At 33.7% G+C, this 18,383-nt stretch overlaps 1 protein-coding gene across 6 annotated transcripts in view; it reads right to left on the reverse strand.

Moving 5' to 3' along the window:
- LOC136040562 (fibrillin-2-like) overlaps positions 1-18,383 on the reverse strand; it is a 91,373-nt gene that overhangs the window by 24,920 nt on the left and 48,070 nt on the right. For all 6 annotated transcript variants that reach the window (XM_065724784.1, XM_065724783.1, XM_065724785.1 and 3 more), the window contains one exon: positions 9,665-9,836. In XM_065724784.1, coding sequence (XP_065580856.1) covers positions 9,665-9,836 — 172 coding nt within the window. The remainder of the gene's footprint in view (positions 1-9,664; positions 9,837-18,383) is intronic.

The raw sequence follows: 18,383 nt of genomic DNA on the forward strand, positions 1-18,383 counted from the left end.
TGGAATTGCCGGGGCTGGAGGACTGCAAGGGGTACGATTGGAACTTTTCTATCGACATCTGATACAGACATATTTGGTTTATGCAAAACTTTTTTAGATAAGTTTTCAATTGAAATTATTCATGCTGATGGTTATCAATTGCATCATGTTGGGAGGAGTATGCAAAAGAAAGCGGGTCTTGGTGTTCTAATTAAAAATTGCATACTAGCCCGTACAAGGCTATATTTTTTGCCTATGAATATTGAAATGCTATTTGAATCTTGCGTTGTTGAATGTTTTCTTCCAAATAATGAGAAGATTCTAATCGCAGTTATTTAACGTAGTCTGTCAACTAGTCGGGTAGAATTTAGGAATTGTTCTGAAAATTTCTTGGATAAATTAGCTAGTCTTAATACTTCTTATCTAGTTTTTTATAATATTTGGAGATTTTAATATTGATTTAACGAACCTTGCTTCTGCTAATCAGAATAGACTGGATAGTAACACTTAGAAGTTTTTAGAATGTCCGCTATTTCATGGATTGTATTCTGTATGTCTTATGCCATCCAGGATAACTGATACTTCATATTCACTAATTAATAATATTTTTTCACCTGATAGTGCTGTCAGTACATATGTCATTCCTGATAATTCATCTGATAACTGCATACTTATGGCTGATTTTTAGCTATATTTCCCGATTAATGAAAAAATTCAACAAAGTGAAGAGATTTTGGGGAAAAAATTGTTAAAATTAAAAGAAGAACTCGGTGACGTTGGGTGGAGTTCGGTAATTGATGAAATGGATCCAAATCAATCCTTAGATAACTTTTACAATACATTGACTGAAAAGCTGGATCTTTTTTGCCAGTATAAAAATCTAAAAGGACAGTAGCAAACACCACGAAAACCCTGGGTAAATGCATCGCTTTTGAAGTCTATTAATGAACAAAATTGTTTATATAAAGTAAAGTATACCACTGGAATAAATATAATACGTTTTAAAAACTATAAGAATCTGTTAGTAAGGATTCTTTGAGAAAATGAAAGATTTTACTATGAAAATTCATTTAAAAATTCTGATTCTCCCTGAAAAACTTGGAATTTAAGTAAGAATAAAATTGAAAAAAATAAAAAGTTTTCACATGATGTATTAATTAATGCAAATGGTATAGAAGTTAGAGGACCGCAACATGTTGCTAATATCTTTAGTGATTAATTGTTGGTGTTGGTCAATCAATTGCATCAGCAGGAATACATTTATCCCCTTGCTGATCGCATAAGCAATATTTACCCCCCCCTGCCAATGAATATACGAGCATATTTCTGGCCCCTGTTAATTATGCAGAATTCCAAAAGATTATCAAAAATATAAATACGGCAATTCAGTGGGACATGATGAACTATCAACAAATTTGTTATAAAGTATAGCCAGAGTTATTTTTGAACCACTTATCTAAATTTTCAATTTGAGTATCAATTCAGGTATATTCCCTAGTGCATGGAAAATTGCCCGAGTAATTCCGCTGTATAAACGAGGTGATAAATCTGATGTAAGTAATTATCGTCCAATTGCAATTTTATCGCCAGTATCTAAAGTGTTTGAAAACATTTTAAAAGAAAAGATTTCTTGAATTTTGGATAAAATAAATTTCTTCACCAAATATCAATTTGGATTTAGGGCAAACCGTTCGACAGAACACGCAGTTGTAGCTCTTCTATTTGAAATCAATGATTGTTTACATGATGATTTTCATGTGGCTACTGTTTTCTATGATGTAAAAAAAGCATTTGACACTTTAAATCATGAAATTCTTTTTGACAAAATGATAAACTCTGGCATAAGAGGGAAACGATTAAAAATTATAAAATCATACATGTGCGGACGCAAAATCACAGTAGATATCGGTGGGAAAATGATTAATTGAAAAATTTGTTATTGATTTTGGTGTCCCCCAAGGCTCAGTATTAGGTCCATTTTATTTTTTATTTGTATTAATGATCTTCCACGAGGTTTGCAAGAGAATATTAGCCATGGATTTCTATTTGCAGATGATACAGCTATAACAGTTAAAGCTAGGGATTCATCGACACTGATCGAAAATTTGAATATAAGTGTTACCTCTGTTAATCGCTGGTTTGTTTCCAATGATATAGGACAGAATTTTACAAAAAATAAACTTATGGTTTTTGGTCGTTCAAAACTTACCACTCGAGAGATCCCTTGTCAGGAGCTTCAGGTTGGTGATCAAAAAATTTTAGGGTCCTATCATGTCGTTATTTAGGAGTTTTTGTTCAAGTTCAATTTCAAGTTCATTTATTTATTAATCGCACATACATGTATATATATGACATAGGCCCATGGGGAGACAAGCTCGAAAAACTAGGCCTAGACAAAGAATAAAATAATAACACACTACAATACAAAGATAAACATGACGGCAAAGATACAATAACACAACAATAGTATGAAAGTAGCAGCTAGCTCAGGATCATTCAATACTGTTGAAGAAATTAAGAATGTAATACTATTAAATATAAATTAATACTGGAAGATAGCTGAGAGGCCCATAATAACCCAGAGCAACGAACCATACAAAAACTTTGCCTTACTAAAAAATTACTTAATTAATTAAAAATAATCCTGAACTAAATGAAATTTAAGTTTTCTTTTTATTAAATGGATAGAGGAAAATTTATCAATAAGAGCCTTGTGAGCATCCCAGCACCGAGCTATTGACACAAACGGAGCGAATTTAGATCTCTCAGTATTATACTTGTCAATGTAGATATCCTTTTTTTGTCGAGTGTTATAATTATGTAAATCTTGTGATTGGGAGAACAAACTTTGATGGAGGTAATATGGCGGTAATTTCTTAATTTCATAATTAATTTTGAAAATAATTGCTCCAAAAGCAAATTGTTGAGAGACTGGAAGTATATCTAGATAAGTATATAAAGATGCAGTAGAAGACTTATTTGGAAGTTCAATAGGTGATGGAATAAAAAGTTTAAGGATTCTTAGGGCTTTATTTTGTAAGATCTGTATTGGTTTAATATGGCTTTTAAATGTAGATAAATATACTAGAGAACAATAATTAATATTAGTCTGAATCAGAGCAAAATAAATACTTCGTAAAGCAGAGTAGGGCAAACAAAGCTTTAACCTTCGCATTAAACCAACATACCTTGAAATCTTTAATCGTAGATTTTGAATGTGTGTTTTAAAAGATAAGCTTTCGTCAATCACAAGTCCAAGGTACTTTGTCATTTTCACCCGAGATATTGATAATAGATACTTTGAAGAAGTAACCCGGGTAATACGGGGGCAGATATTTGACTTTCTGCCGTAAATTATGAAATTTGTTTTTGATACATTCAAAGCAATAAAATTTGAAGAACACCAATCAAGAACATTAGAAAATGCAGTATTCAGTTTTGTCTCCAACTCCTCGTCATTCTTTTCAGAAATTGAAACTGCCGTATCATCAGCAAAATGTGTGTTGCGACACGGGGATGTAAAAGCGCGGTGAAAATCATTTATATAAATTAAAAAAAGGAGAGGACCTAGGACAGAGCCCTGAGGTACCCCAACCTTCGAAGACTGATGTACAGGTGAAGAGAGGAAAATACCTCCATCTAATCGTTGCTTTCTCTTATCAAGATAAGATTTAACTAGATCCAACGCCGGTCCACGCACACCACAATTATCCAATTTACTAAAAAGAATACAATTGGATATTGTATCGAATGCTTTTTTAAAATCTAAATAAATTGTTGCTGGAATTTCACCTCTATCTAAGCATTCATGAATATATTGGATGAGAGCAACGATAGCATGTTCAGTGTTGTGTCCAGACCGGAAACCAAACTGGAAATTTGCGAAGAAATTAGACGATTTAAGAAAGTCATAAAACCTCTTATAAATTGCCTTCTCAAGTATTTTAGAAAATGCTGACAAAATAGAAATAGGGCGGTAATTTGATGGATTTTCAGGAGAGTCACCTTTGTGAAGCGGAACTATCCGCACTTCTTTAAAAGCAGATGGGAAAACTCCAGTTTTAAATGAAAGATTAATTATATGCTGTAATGGTAATATTATTGCAGACAGTATTTCTTTAACAATTTTAGAACTAGACCCGTCAATTCCCGCTGAATTACCTGGATTTAGATCACACACTATTTTTGTTATTTCAGAATGAGAAATAGGCCCGAGAAAAATTGAATTACTTTGAGGAGATGGAAGGTATGAAGAAAAATGTTTATTACTACGTGACTCAAACTGGTTCATTACTGATGAAACAATTTTCTCTCCTATTTTAGCAAAATGAGTATTCAAAATATCAGCCACTTTCTCCGATTTATTAGTAGTCGAACCATCTTCTAAACTAATAACTTCAGGAAAATTAGACTTACTTTCTTTTTTTATAAAATAATTAATTAAAGACCACGTTTTGCGAGGAGAATTTTGAGCTTCTTCGAAAGACTTTTTATAATACAATTGTTTCGACAAACGTATCATTGTGGTTAATTTATTTTTGAAAATTCTAAAATTTTTAATATTATAATCAGTTGGATTCTTTATCTGCTTTTTCAATAACTGATTTTTTTTCTTAACTGATATCAAAATTCCAGACGTTATCCATGGCCTTATAGGAAATTTTTCTCTGCAAATTTTAATCGTAACAAACGGGCAACTAGAATCAAGGCAGCAACTGAAATTTCTTAGAAAATTATCAGTTGCCATATCTGTATCCTCCGTGGATATTACCTCCTGCCAATCCAATAGTCCAAGGCTTTCATTCAGGTGCTTTAATGTTATTTTATTTATTAACCGTCCTTGACGTTCCTTACTTACCTGTGGTATTTTATAAGTAAAAGCTAAATCTGAAACCAGCAGGAAATGATCCGATATATCACTTAAAACAGCAAAATTTGCTTGAATAGGTAAAGATGTAAAAATATTATCAATGAGAAAAGCAGAACTAGGTGAAATTCTTGTAGGTATCAGGCAAGTAGGAAGCAGACACGCAGAAAAGCAAGAAGACAATAACTCAACAGAAGATTCATTTGAAGCTTCTAGAAGGTCAATATTGAAATCTCCGGAAAGGATTACATCTTTATTTTGAAAATGGGGTTGATGCAAAAAATCATGAAGTTTAGAGAGGAAAGGTTTGACTGGAGAAGAAGGCGGTCGGTATACTACGCAAAAAAATACATCTTTTTTCCAAGACTAATTTCAGTCACCATTACTTCAAAAAGCATTTCCTCATGAGAACCTTCCAGATTTGCAATGCGTCGAAAAGAGATACCTTCTTTAACTATTACTGCTAAACCACCTTGGCGCCTAGTCAATCGGTTTTTAAAAATAAATTGATATCCAGGAAAAACAACCTGAGGAGTCAGGTCTGTAAGAAAAGTCTCACAGAATCCAACGACATGACAAGATAATTTATGAACTACATCAATAAGATCATCCTGTGAACTAAAAAAACCCCTACAATTTAAAAATCCTGTTCTCACAACACCGGTACTGGGAAGATCAGAAACTTCAGAAGGTAATTTATATTTACAATTTAGAAAGTTAATTAGCCCACCGTCATTTATCTTATTTCCTGAAAATTTATCATGGCTCTGGAATATGGAAAAATCAAAAGGGTTAGACTCAAGGTATCTCAGTCTATCCCCAATGCAATTATCATTTAATGTGCAAAATCAGAATTATGATCCGAACTAGCAGAAACTTTCGCAAAATGCATACCGTCTGTGTCTTAAAGTAGCAAAAACAACTGAACCAGTGAGAACTCGAAAATAATGAAAGAAAAAGAAAAAGAAGACAACAAAAGACAAAAAAAGGACCATGATTATTACGGCTAGATCGTATTTAAATTTTAAACAAACCATGATGACGACAAGAAAAAAAGAAACAAATATATATATATATATATATATATATATATATATATATATATATATATATATATATATATACATATACATATACATACACATATATATATATACCCATATATACACACATACATACATATCTCCCTACAAATTAAAATATAACCCATACTAACAGCAAAAATCATCGCTTATCTCGAAAAAACCCCTCATTTCATAATCATATTGAGTATTTAAGATTAAAACCTGTTCAAAATATTGGGTCGATATATCGTGTTAAGAATATTTTTCCATTTAACATATTAAAAATAATTAGCCACTCTTTAAGTGCTTCTTAATTAAGTTACTGCTCAGTTGTTTATCTTAATATCTTTTGGAAGCATATAAAACCCTTACAGGTACTACAAAATAGGGTAATAAGAAAACTTGAAATTTTTCACATCGACCTACAAAACTTTGAAATGTTTCGGAAACTAAAACGCTTTTCTTTTTCTTAAATTTGTTAGATATAAAAGATGACGAGCATTAAATCTTTCCACATGGCATTTTCAAATCCAAAATTCTAAAAGTTATGTTTATGATAAATCTATTTCAATTATACTTCCTTGTTTGGATTGTCGGAGGTGTGGGATGTATTTTTAAGTATAGTGCCGATGATGCAGTAGTTTTTATACTTTTAACAGTGAGAGGAGGAGACAGTGCCCAAACTCACATTTGTAATGATTTTGCTTGTTTTAAGATAAATATATATATATATATATATATATATATATATATATATATATATATATATATATATATATATATATATATATATATATATATATATATATATATATAAATGTATATATATATATATATATATATATACAAATGTATATATATATATATATATATATATATATATATATATATATATATATATATATATATATATATATATATATATATATATATATATATGTATTATATATATATATATATATATATATATATATATATATATATATATATATATATATATATATATATATATATATTTATTTATTTATATTGACATAAAAGCTCATATATATTCCAAAATAATTCCTATGGAATATAAATAAATCTTACAAAATACCAAAATACTTTTACAAAACCACTGAAAATCAGGTGAAGGCTCGTTAAAGATATATTTGAATTGTAAAGTACGTGAATTGCCCTGGACTATCACATTCTGACAAGTCCCCTGTTTAAATAAAAGAAGTGTTTCAATTTTAGATTTATAAGCTTATTTTTATGAGAAAAAGGTTGAAAATGCCTGAGAGATGATGAAAGACGCCATAGATACCAAGGGGTGGGGGGAGGGCGGCCGCATAATTCTATGGTGGTGTGATGTGTTCTGGGGCACCACGAAAGGGTTTGCTTGAAAAAACTCAAACCAATTGATTTAAAGCATGATTTTTAACAAGAAAATAGCTGAATTTTGCCTTAGGAATAAAAACACGTGCCAGAGGGTGCCATGGGATGAATAAATTAAGCCATGTTGGCGTCAAATACTAGGAGTCATCAGAAGAAACGCTACTGGGAATTTTTCCTTAAGATTCAACGAAAGATTGTAGTGTAAACGGATATTTTTGCCTGAAAATGCATGAAACATGTTTTATGTGTAATAATGATCTTCAGAGGGTGCCGTATGCCAGGCACTGAGATTCACAGGCTGGGAATCGCCTTTGACAAACATTTTCAAAAATTGATCTTCTATGGTAAAAAATGAGAGTAAACACCCCTCTGGGTGGTTTTCAAGAAAGGGTTTTCTGTGATTTTCTTTTTTCTGTGATTTCATAATTTTATAATGTTTTTATAGCCTGGTAATCACGTAGGCATAATCTTGGCTCAAGGTAACTTGATATTTTCATTTAAACCTCTCAGAAATATCTATTAATATTTCATAAATTCACCACTAAAAACAAGCCTCTTCTTTCTTTTTGAAATTGGTTGTTAGGATTCTCCCCTTTCTATAATTCACGCTTTTTCTCTTGTACTCTATCCTTTATCTGCTTTTTTCATGTTTTGTTTTTCCGTTTGTTGAATTTTAACTTTTTTTACGTGATGTTCATGATGTTTTTTATTAATAAAACCTTGATATCCAATAATAAGTGCGTGTCTTAAAAAGTGTTGTGTAGTTCAAGTTAGAAAGTAAATAACATTGTAATGTGCTGGTGCACGTTTGATGTCAGCAAAGTCTCTAACAAGGGCTAATTTCCTAAGCTTTGAGCAAGTTTGTATCAATCTTTAGGAAAACATCTCTAAAAACTTTCTAAAAAGACTATTTTCCTATATTTTGAGCAAGTTTATATCATTCTCTAAGCAAACATGTTTAAAAATTATCTAAGAAGGACCATTTCGTGTGTTTCGAGCAAGCTTAGATCATTCTCCATGAAATCATCACTAAACATTCTCTAAAAAGGATCCCCAGAAATTACAGACCATATCTCCAGGAAGTGAAGAACAGACTTCTTCGGGTTTGTTCAGAGTTTATTGATCCTCAAAAATGCCTTCGTTAAAGCTCTTTTCACTTTTATGTCTACGTTATAATTTACCTGTGTTGTTTATGCAGCCCTTGTAACGCGGAAAAGTAATAAAGACACTATGGATCTAGGCTACTAGATATTTATGATGTAAAAGCTGGTGCTTTACAATGGGGAATAATATATTGAAACGCACGATTCACAGCTTTTCGGTGCGAGCAAAAATACAGTTAATTTCTCGATTGGAAAACAGCTTATCACATAGAAAGAATTTCCCGAATCAAAATTTTAGTAAAGGCTTCTTCGTCCACCTTTCTAACGCACATTTCCATTGGGAAGTATTTCTTTTGATTCCTAAGGAGGACAGAAATCTATGGATTATAAAGGCTCCCTGAGGAGAAAATAAAAAAACTTAAAAAATGAAACTTCGAAGAAAAAAAAGCATCGAAGAAAAATAAATCTCATAAAGTATAATAAAATATTCCACGTGTAAACCGATCTATTTTACAACTACCGATTCCCTACTTGACTGGCTGGCCCTGACCTCAAATAAGTCCCATGAGATTGCATCATCCTCAGTTACAACCTTAGGAGTATCCAATTGACTGATTAATATTAGTTTTGGCATTTCCAGATAAGCTTGAACAATAAAATTTGGCCGGCACATTAGAGACCAAACCAGATTAAATTTGAAAGAGTCGTTTCCCTGATTCAGCCATCTGGTGAGGGGGGGTGGGGAAATTCAATTCAGGAAAATTAGAAAAAATGAGGTGTTTTTAACTTACGAACGAGAGATTAGATCTTAACGAAATTTGATATTTAGAAGGATATCGTATCCTGACGTCTTAAACGTCATGCGAAAATGTGTCATCCTTAAAATAAGTGAAAAATCTGCTATCCCGTAACATACACGTGTACAATAGCATTACTTGACATACAGGTCCATATTATCAATAACACCTGCTGGCTGTCGTCGGAATGGAGGGATATGTGTGTCATGGCATTGTGGGACATGTATCATGGATTGGTGGGGTGTGTGGGTCATGGTATCACCTGTTACAAAACAACAGGTGTACTATTGTATTGCGCTAGACTGAGGTTTGCATACTAACGTCTTAAGGGAATCACCGTTAAACTTCTCCGTGATCAACGGTGAAGAAAAAAGATGAGCATCTATGGCTCTCTGTAAAGCTATTGAGGCATCACTATTGAAGCCATAGCAGAGGGCATTGGTAAACTATCTGTATACCCTTACTTTAACATACTACCTAAGCATTTCCCATCATATCCCTGGATGAAGCCAGAAGAACAAGCACACAGTAAGTTGTCATCTAAGCAACTGCACATAACAAATGGATCTAGATTTCCGCATGTAGTGACACAGGCTGTGCCAGTTGATGGTGGTTGTGGTGTTGGACAAGGTGTCTGGCCGATGGAATACTGCAAAACAGAATAAGCATTGTGAAACTCAAAAATTTACGGAAAAATAATGTGCACGATCCATATTGCTCTGATAGCTACACAAGAATCAAAGGTATTGACTCTAATGAACCCTTGTAAAGGGGTTTCATATATTTGGACAGATATCTAAAGAAAAAATCTACATTTTCACAGATTTCTGCACTAGAATTGCCGAAGAGTACATGGCTAGAGTATAGAAAAGATTTTGGACAAATGAATCTAATTTGGAAGTCTAATGAATCTAATTGGAATTCTAATTTGTGTCTAAAGATACTTCCTTGTCTTGACATCTTTGATTAATTTAAATTCTGATTCGTTTAAGCTTGAACCTTTTGATTAAATGTAATCATTCTCCAGGAAGTTCTACAAGAAAAGAATTTATTCTACAAGAAAAGTATAAGAACGAAAAGTCAAGAAAATTTTTGAATAACCTTTTAAACTTTAAATTTCAAAGAAAATGGTTATTTGGTCCCTGAAGGAGGCAAGATCTGCAGCACTAAGGAGAGCAGAATTGGCTCTTTATTGCTTGCCTACATTACAAAACCTTAGCTCTAACAAGGCAAAAGAGGATATTTCGCGCATGATAGAACTAAGGCTTTAATTCTTAAGTTATCTCTTGCTTTCATCATATTTTTTCCTTTTTCGATTAGAAAACCATGAATAGTATAAAACTATGATAATGTTTAAAAGTCCTTCTGAGGGAATTCTGTGATTGGCCGAAGGATGCACTTGAATAATTGTTTAATTAGCTCATAGGTCTTGAGGCTGACTTTTTACATTCTAATTTTAATTTTACTTCAATCATCTATTAAGGCCGGAGTAAAAATCTAATGGAGAGACAAAACATATTTAATATTTAAATATTTTTAAAAATCAAATAATTGTTTTTAAATAATTAAATTTAAGCTTTTGATCAAAGATTATCAAAAAACTTTCCGAAAAAGATGGTATTCGAAGAAAAGCAAAGGACAAAGAAACAAAAGTCTAAATATATTTTTTTCCCTAGGGTAGTTATTTATATCTGTAGTGTTTATATATATATATACTAGGTAAATAAATATACTATATACTATATATACTATATATATATATATAGAGTAAATAAATATACTATCAGGTACTAATATAAATAAATAAATAAATCTTAGAACGAGCAAAACTTAAATTGAATATGCAAATCAAGGCTAAAACGAACAACAATAAAGCTTGAAACAAAAAAAAATAATAGAAACAAGAATCTGACTGCTTTCTCGTTCCCTAACTGTAAAAGTATAAAAACCGTAGCGTCATTATTGCCTTGCTGAAAACGAACTATATTAAAAATATTTTCTTCACACTTATTACAACATTGAAAACAAAAATAAAAACTGCCGTGCAGTAAAATGTTGAACTGATGAGCTTTCAGCAATTAATATAATCTTATATCAAATATTCAGTTTAATTTTACCAGTTCTCTCTGGGATTTTACTAGGTCTTTCTGGTTTTACTACAGACGAGAGTTTCGCTGTTGTCCCTTTCCCCAACTGTAATTAAATAAAAATAAACAAGTTTTTTCGACTGAATGCAAAGAGTGACTTTAAAACTTAAACATAGAGAAATTAATCCGTATATAAAAGGGCTGTTCCTTTCTCGACGCCCCGCTGTTTACGCTCTTTCTTAAAACTCTGCTTTTTAAAACAATAAAAAAAAACTTAAGCGCAAAGAGCAGGACATTGAGGAAGGATTAGCCCTTTTCATATACAGAGTAATTTCTGTTCGTTTTAGGTTTTAATGCTGCTCCTTACTTTCAGTCGAAAAAACTTTTTTCTATTTAATTTCTGAAAGTTTTCGAATTAATGCATGTTTTGATTTTGGCTTTCCGCAGATGAATAACTAAAACAAATTTGCATATTAATTTTTTTGAAAAAGCGTGGGGGAGGAGGCCTAGTTGCCCTCCAATTTTTTGGCTCCTTAAAAAGGCGACTTGAACTTTTAGTTTTTTACGAAAAGTTTTATTAGTAATATCCATCCGTAACTTAACAATTAACTTACGCAACGAACTTCTATATTCATTTATTTTTATTACGAATCTGAGGGGGTTCTCCCCCTCGTCAATACCTCGCTTTTTGCAATAAGGCTTACATTTTGTCCTAATGTTTTAAGAATGACCAGTGAATCACAAAAGCCGTAGAATAAATAGTTGAAATTACTAATAATGCTTCAGCGTAAAGAGCAAAGTATGTAGGAGGACATGAACCTCCTCATATGCGTAATAAATTCTTTTGATTTTAATTTTTGATGCTGCTTCTTAATTTCAGTTGAAAATATTCACATTTATTTTTTGATTGTTTTTTTTAAGGACGTTAGAAAATCCTGCGCCCCCTTCAGGGAAATTCTCTTCCCCCATGATAAATTCTCCATGAAAAGACCCTCCCAAATAGCCCCTTCCGCTCACACCCCAAACCAAAACATCCCCCTTAAAACATTAGTGCACTTCTCAATAGCACCCGCCAAGTCGCAAGTGCTTTTTTGCATCTTTCTTGGGGCGGGTACTGGGATATTAGTTAAATGTATTTTGATTATAAAGAAAGTGGACTAAATAACAAGTATTACTGTGCGTAAGCAATGGTCAAAGTTTGTAACTTACAGCCCCTCCCCCGGGGACTGTGGGGGAGTAAGTAGTCACCAAAGATTTGGTTATAAGTTTTTTCAACTATGTTGAGTGAAATAGCCATATTAAATTTTCATCCGGTGACTTTGGGGAAAACATGAGCGTAGGAGAGGCCTAGGTGCTTCCCAATTTTTTTGGCCACTCAAAAAGGGAACTAGAACTTTTAATTTCTGTTAGAATGGGCCCTCCCGCGAAATTCTATGACCAATGGGTTGGTACGATCACCCCTGGGAAAAAAACCAACAAAAAACAAATAAACACGCGTCCGTGATTGGTTTTCTGGCAACAAATACAAAATTCCACATTTTTGTAGATAGAAAAAAAAGATAGAAGATTAAAACTTCTACAGTAGGGTTCCCTGATACGCAAAATGCGATGGTGTGATTTTATTTGAGATTCTATGACTTTTAGAGGGTGTTTCCCCATGTTTTCCAAAATAAGGCAAATTTTCTCAGGCTCGTAACTTTTGATGGGTAAGACTAAATTTGATGAAACTTATATATTTGAAATTAGCATATTAATCCAATTCTTTTGTTGTATCTATTAGTATCAAAATTCCATTTTTAGTGTTTCGGTTCCTAGTGAGCTGGGTCGCTCCTCACTACTGTTTGTTGCCACGAACTGTTTGAAAATATGAAGACCACTGCGTTATTGTTGCAGCATTGAAAACGAATTCTAATACAAATGTTTTCTCTGTACTTATTACGACACTTGAAAACAAAATATTGCAGTGGAATAAAGTGTTTAACTGATGAGCTTTTAGCAACTAATCTAAACATATTTTAAATACTCAGTTTAATTTATTTATTTTTGGCAACACTGGTCAAGACCCATATAGTTGTAGGTACAAAAAAAAGTTCAACTTCTGTCTCTTTCCCTAGCTATAAAGGTCTAAAGCCTATTGCGTCATTGTTGTTTTATTGAAAACGTATCATATTACAAATATTTTCTTTGCACTCATTACAGCATTGAAAACAAAAATTAACGTTGCTGCGAAATAAAATGTGTAATTGATGAGCTATCAGCAATAAATACCATTATATATTAAATATTAAGATTAGTTTTGCTAGTTCTTTCTAAGACTGTTCAAGACACATATAGTTTTCAGTGAAGCGTCAATGACGCAGCAGGCTTTAGATTTTTACAGTTCCAGAAGGTAACAGTTGCAAGACTATTGTTTGTAGTGATTTTTATTCGTTTTAAACTTGATTTGCATATTCAATTCAAGTTTTACTCCTTTAAGATTTATTTATTCATTTGTTTTGGCTCCTGTTGTATGTTTGTTTGCTGTAATGTTTATTTAATTTCTGCCCTTTTTGGGTTTTATTTATTCTTTGAAAGTAGTTTCTGGGTGTTTTGAGTTCAAATTGTTCTAGGAATTTATTTCTGTTGATTTTTAAATTAATATGGCCTTTAATTTTCTAAGAAAAACTCGCTTTAGTCGGAAAATTTTTTAAATTAGTTTTTGTTCGGTTTTGATTGCCAAAATTTCCAAAATTTCAAAGTTTCATTGAATTATCAAAACTAGTATCAGAGTACCAATATCAACCATAAAACCATGACAACATAACCACATAACAAACCATAAAAAACCATACAAACCATATCAAACCAAAACCATAACAAACCATAACCACATAACAACAAAAAACCATAAAAGAGAACATCAAAGCAACTCAGTTGCTTTGATGTTCTCATTGAAGTAACTCTAATAGCTTCTTTTCTCTTCGTGGATCAGTAGCGACAATTGTATTTGTTATTATTGGTGGTGGTTTTATTCGTTTTTAGTTTAGTGTTTTTTCTTTTTATCTTGTGCTGAGGACGCCTAGTTTGGATACAGGTGGAATATCCGCATTATTTTAGTCTTTCCTCTCTACTGGCCGCAGTCTCGTTTGAGTTTTTTTTTGTGGAGTTTTATCTCTCTTTGTTGTTTAGTATCAGAGTAACAATATCAAAGTAACAGAGTATCTTAATTAATCCCCCCCCTGCTTTGGGGTTTGGGGGATTTCATCCCATGAAGCATATTTATTTGACGTTTGGACTATTCGAACAAATTGGTTATCTAAAAATTTTGACCGGATACTTTTGGAAAAAAGTTAGTTGGGGTGGAGGGATGGCTGCCCTCTCATAAATTTTGAATCTTAAAAAAGAAACTAGAAACTTCAATGTCCAATCAACTGAATCCCCTCTCAAGTTAATACGACTATCCTTTGTGAAAAAAACCTTATATGTTGGCGATGGTGAATTTGCATAAATTACAGCACATACCCCATGGGTTTTGTCAACCCCTTTATTAAAAGCTTGGAAAAAAGAGACAACGGGTCGGGGCTGGCTACCCTCTGACCTCTTTCGACTCTTAAAACGTTTACTTTCACTAGAACTTTTGATTTCCAATCGAATATTTTACCTCCGAAGCTTTTACGACCCCCTCTTCCATCAAAAACTTTATATGTTAACAATGGGTAACTAACACAACTTATAGCCCTTGCCCCAAAAGGAGGGGGGTATCAAAATCGAAACAAGAGTTATTTGACATTTTAACTTATTTTGAAAAGATGGCTGTTTAAAAATTTTGATCATAAGCACTTGGGGGAAAGCGTGTAAGGGAGGAGGTGTGGTTTCAATCCATTTTGATATTAAAAGAGAACTAGAGCTTCCGATCTTCGATCAAATAAACCCTCTTCAAAATTTATTTGACAACCCGTTCCGTAAAAATCTTACCTGTTACTAATAGGTAAATTACCAAGGCTTACATCCCTTTCCCCCGGGCTGTAGGGGGTCTTTTCAACCTTGGAGGCGTATTTATCTGACCTTTGGAGTATTTTGAAGCCTATTTGGCTTAGGTCACCTGTTTGCCTGTAATTTCAAACAAATTCAATCCCCATTTTTCATAAAAATCCAGTGGACATGGTCCTTCACACGTCAAAAATCAATCCAATCTTTCATTTCTTAGTTCTATGAATATCTATCTTAGCTCTGTCCTAGTAATGATGCATGGACGGATAGATGATAGGCTTAAATATCAACAAGTGGAATGACATCTATTTTACACAACCCTAAAAAGGACTTATGCCATATTTTGCGACTCACTCACTCGGACTACCTGTCTTGGCTTTTTCTATAATTATACCGTGGCTTGATGCCTGCGAAAGCTTGATTTTAATTGAAGAAAAGGGAAATTTGGGCAAAGAGCATGTGGGAAGTCTAGTTGCTCTCCAATCACTTTGACTTTCGAGAAAGGCACTAAAACCTCTTATTTACAATTTTCGAGATCCAGAATCAAACATGCCTTCTTTTCAGAGGCAACGCAATAGCGCTGCCTAAGTAAAGAGCGCTTTGGGCACAATGTATTATTTTGGATCGGGTTTTTTTGGATCAGAGCAGGGCACTTCCTATCGAAGCATTTGTCCTAGAAACTTCGAAAAGGGCTCATTCTATTGCAAATTGAAAAGGCCGATTAATAGCCGAAACTAATAGGAGGGCAGCTAACACCCCTCCCACGACCACCATTTCCCAAAACACATTCAGTAAAAATTTGCAGATAACAAATTTGTTCAACGTAGTTTTAAGATCCAAAAATTAGGTCTTTGAGTATGACAACTTGCCCACTGCCCTCAAATTTGACAATACCCGAAACTCCCCAAAATTATCAATATAATTATAATCAACTACTACTGCAAGTAGTTGAAATGGTAAAATGTCTCAGGTAAAATGTAATCAGAAGTTTTAGTGCTCTTATTGAGATTCAGAGTAATTGGAGGGCGGATACGTCCCCTCCGCACACACCTCGTATTTTCCCGAAATGCACCTGATAGAAATTTTGAGGTGGTTATTTGTTGTCCTAGAAACTTCAAAAAGAGCTCATCCAATTGAAAACTGAAACGGCTAGTGACTTTTTTGACAGTCAAAACTGATTGGAGGAAACTAACTCTCCTTCAGCGTCCACCATTTCCCTAAACATATTCAATCGAAATTTTGAGATAGCTATTTTGTTGAACGTAATTGAAAGGTTTGGAAATTATGTTTTTGAGGGTGACAACCCCCACAACCCTCATGGCAAGGGTTATAAGTTATGCCCTGGATGCATATCAGGTAAAACTCTGGAATGAGGTTATTTGATTGGAAATCCGAAGTTTTTGTACCCTTTTTAAGATTTAGAGTGATCAGAGGGCGGAAGCCCCCCTCCCTTAGCCCGTGTTTTCCCAAAATATATCGGATAGAAATTTTGAGATAGCAATTTGTTTTCGTAGAAACTTTGAAAAAAGCTCATTCGATTTGTTATTGACGGGACTAGGACTCTTTTTAATGGTTGAAAGTGATTGGAGGTCAACTAAACCCCTTTCCCTGCCTACCATTCCCTCCAATACATCCAATCAAAATTTTGTGATTACCATTTTGTTTAACGTAGTATAAAGGTCCGCAAATTCTATTTTTGAGGATGTCATCCCCCCTACAGCCCCCAAGGCAACAGTTATAAGTTACACCATGGGGGCATATAAGGTATATATAGAAAGGGTGATCGTATAACATTCAGGGGGGGAGCTCATTATTAATAATCAGATGCCTTAGTTACTTTTTTAAGATTCAAAGTGATCAGTGGATGGATATCCCCCCCCCCTCTTCACACACCACGTATTTTCCCAAAATGTATCTGATAAAAATTTTGAGATGGTCATTTGTTGTCGAAAAAACTTCGAAAGCAGCTCATTCAATTAAAAAACCAAAAGAGCCTGATCCCTTTTTAGTAGTCAAAAATGAGTGGAGGACAGCTATCTCTGTCCAACGCCCACTATTTCCCCAAACCCCTCCAATCCCAATTTTTATATAGCCGTTTTGTTCAAAGTAATTGAAAAGTCTGGAAATTGTGGTTTTCAGGATGACAGCCCCTCCAGGGACCCCAGGGAAAGGGTTGTGAGTTATCCTTGGGGGGGGGGGTATAAAGTATAAACAGAAAAGTTGATCGCATAAACTTTGGAGGGGGCACATTGGATTTGTAACTATAATTTCTAATGCCATGGTTAATTCTTGTCAAAGAAATTCCAAAAATAGCTCAATCGATTCGAAACTGAAAGAACCAGTGCCCTTTTTAGCAGTCGAAAGCGATTCGAGGGCAATCAATCCACCTCCTACGCCCACCATTTCCCCAAACACATCCAAAAAAGATTTGAGATAGCCATTGTGTTCAACGTAATTGAAAAGTCTGGAAATTGTGCCTATGAGTATGAATACCAGCCCTACAGTCGTCAGGGCAACGGTTGTAAGTTATGCCCTGGATGCATATGAAGTATATTTATAAGAGTTGATTGTAAAACCTTTGGAGGGGGCACAATGGATTGGTAATCAGAAGTTCTAGTGCTCTTTTTAAAATCCTGAGCCATCAGAGAGTGAATACCCCCCCCACCTCTTATTTTCCCGAAATGCATCTAATTTTATTTTTGAGATGGCCATTTGTTGTCGTGTTAACTTTTCAAAAATAGCTCAATCAATTGGAAATTGAAAGGGTCAGTGTCCTTTTAATAGTCAAAAGTAATTGGAGGGCAACTAATTCCCCTCCCACGCCCACCATTTCCCAGACACATCCAATAAAAATTTTGAGATAGCCAATTTGTTTGAAATAATTGAAAGGCCCTGAAATTATGTCTATGAGGTCGGAAACCTCCCCCCCCTCACAGCCCTCAGGGAAAGAGTTGTAAGTTATTCTCCGGGGGGACATAATTTATATATAGAAAAAGTGATCGTATAAACTTTGGAGGGGCTCATTGGATTCATAATCAGGAGTTCTAGTGACTTCTTTAAGACTCAGAGTGACTGGAGAGTCGATAGGCTATCTCCCCCCCCCACACCTCGTATTTCCCCGAAGTGTAACTGATAGACAT

This window comes from Artemia franciscana, chromosome 21 (assembly GCF_032884065.1).
Source record: "Artemia franciscana chromosome 21, ASM3288406v1, whole genome shotgun sequence".
NCBI classification, from domain to species: domain Eukaryota; kingdom Metazoa; phylum Arthropoda; class Branchiopoda; order Anostraca; family Artemiidae; genus Artemia; species Artemia franciscana.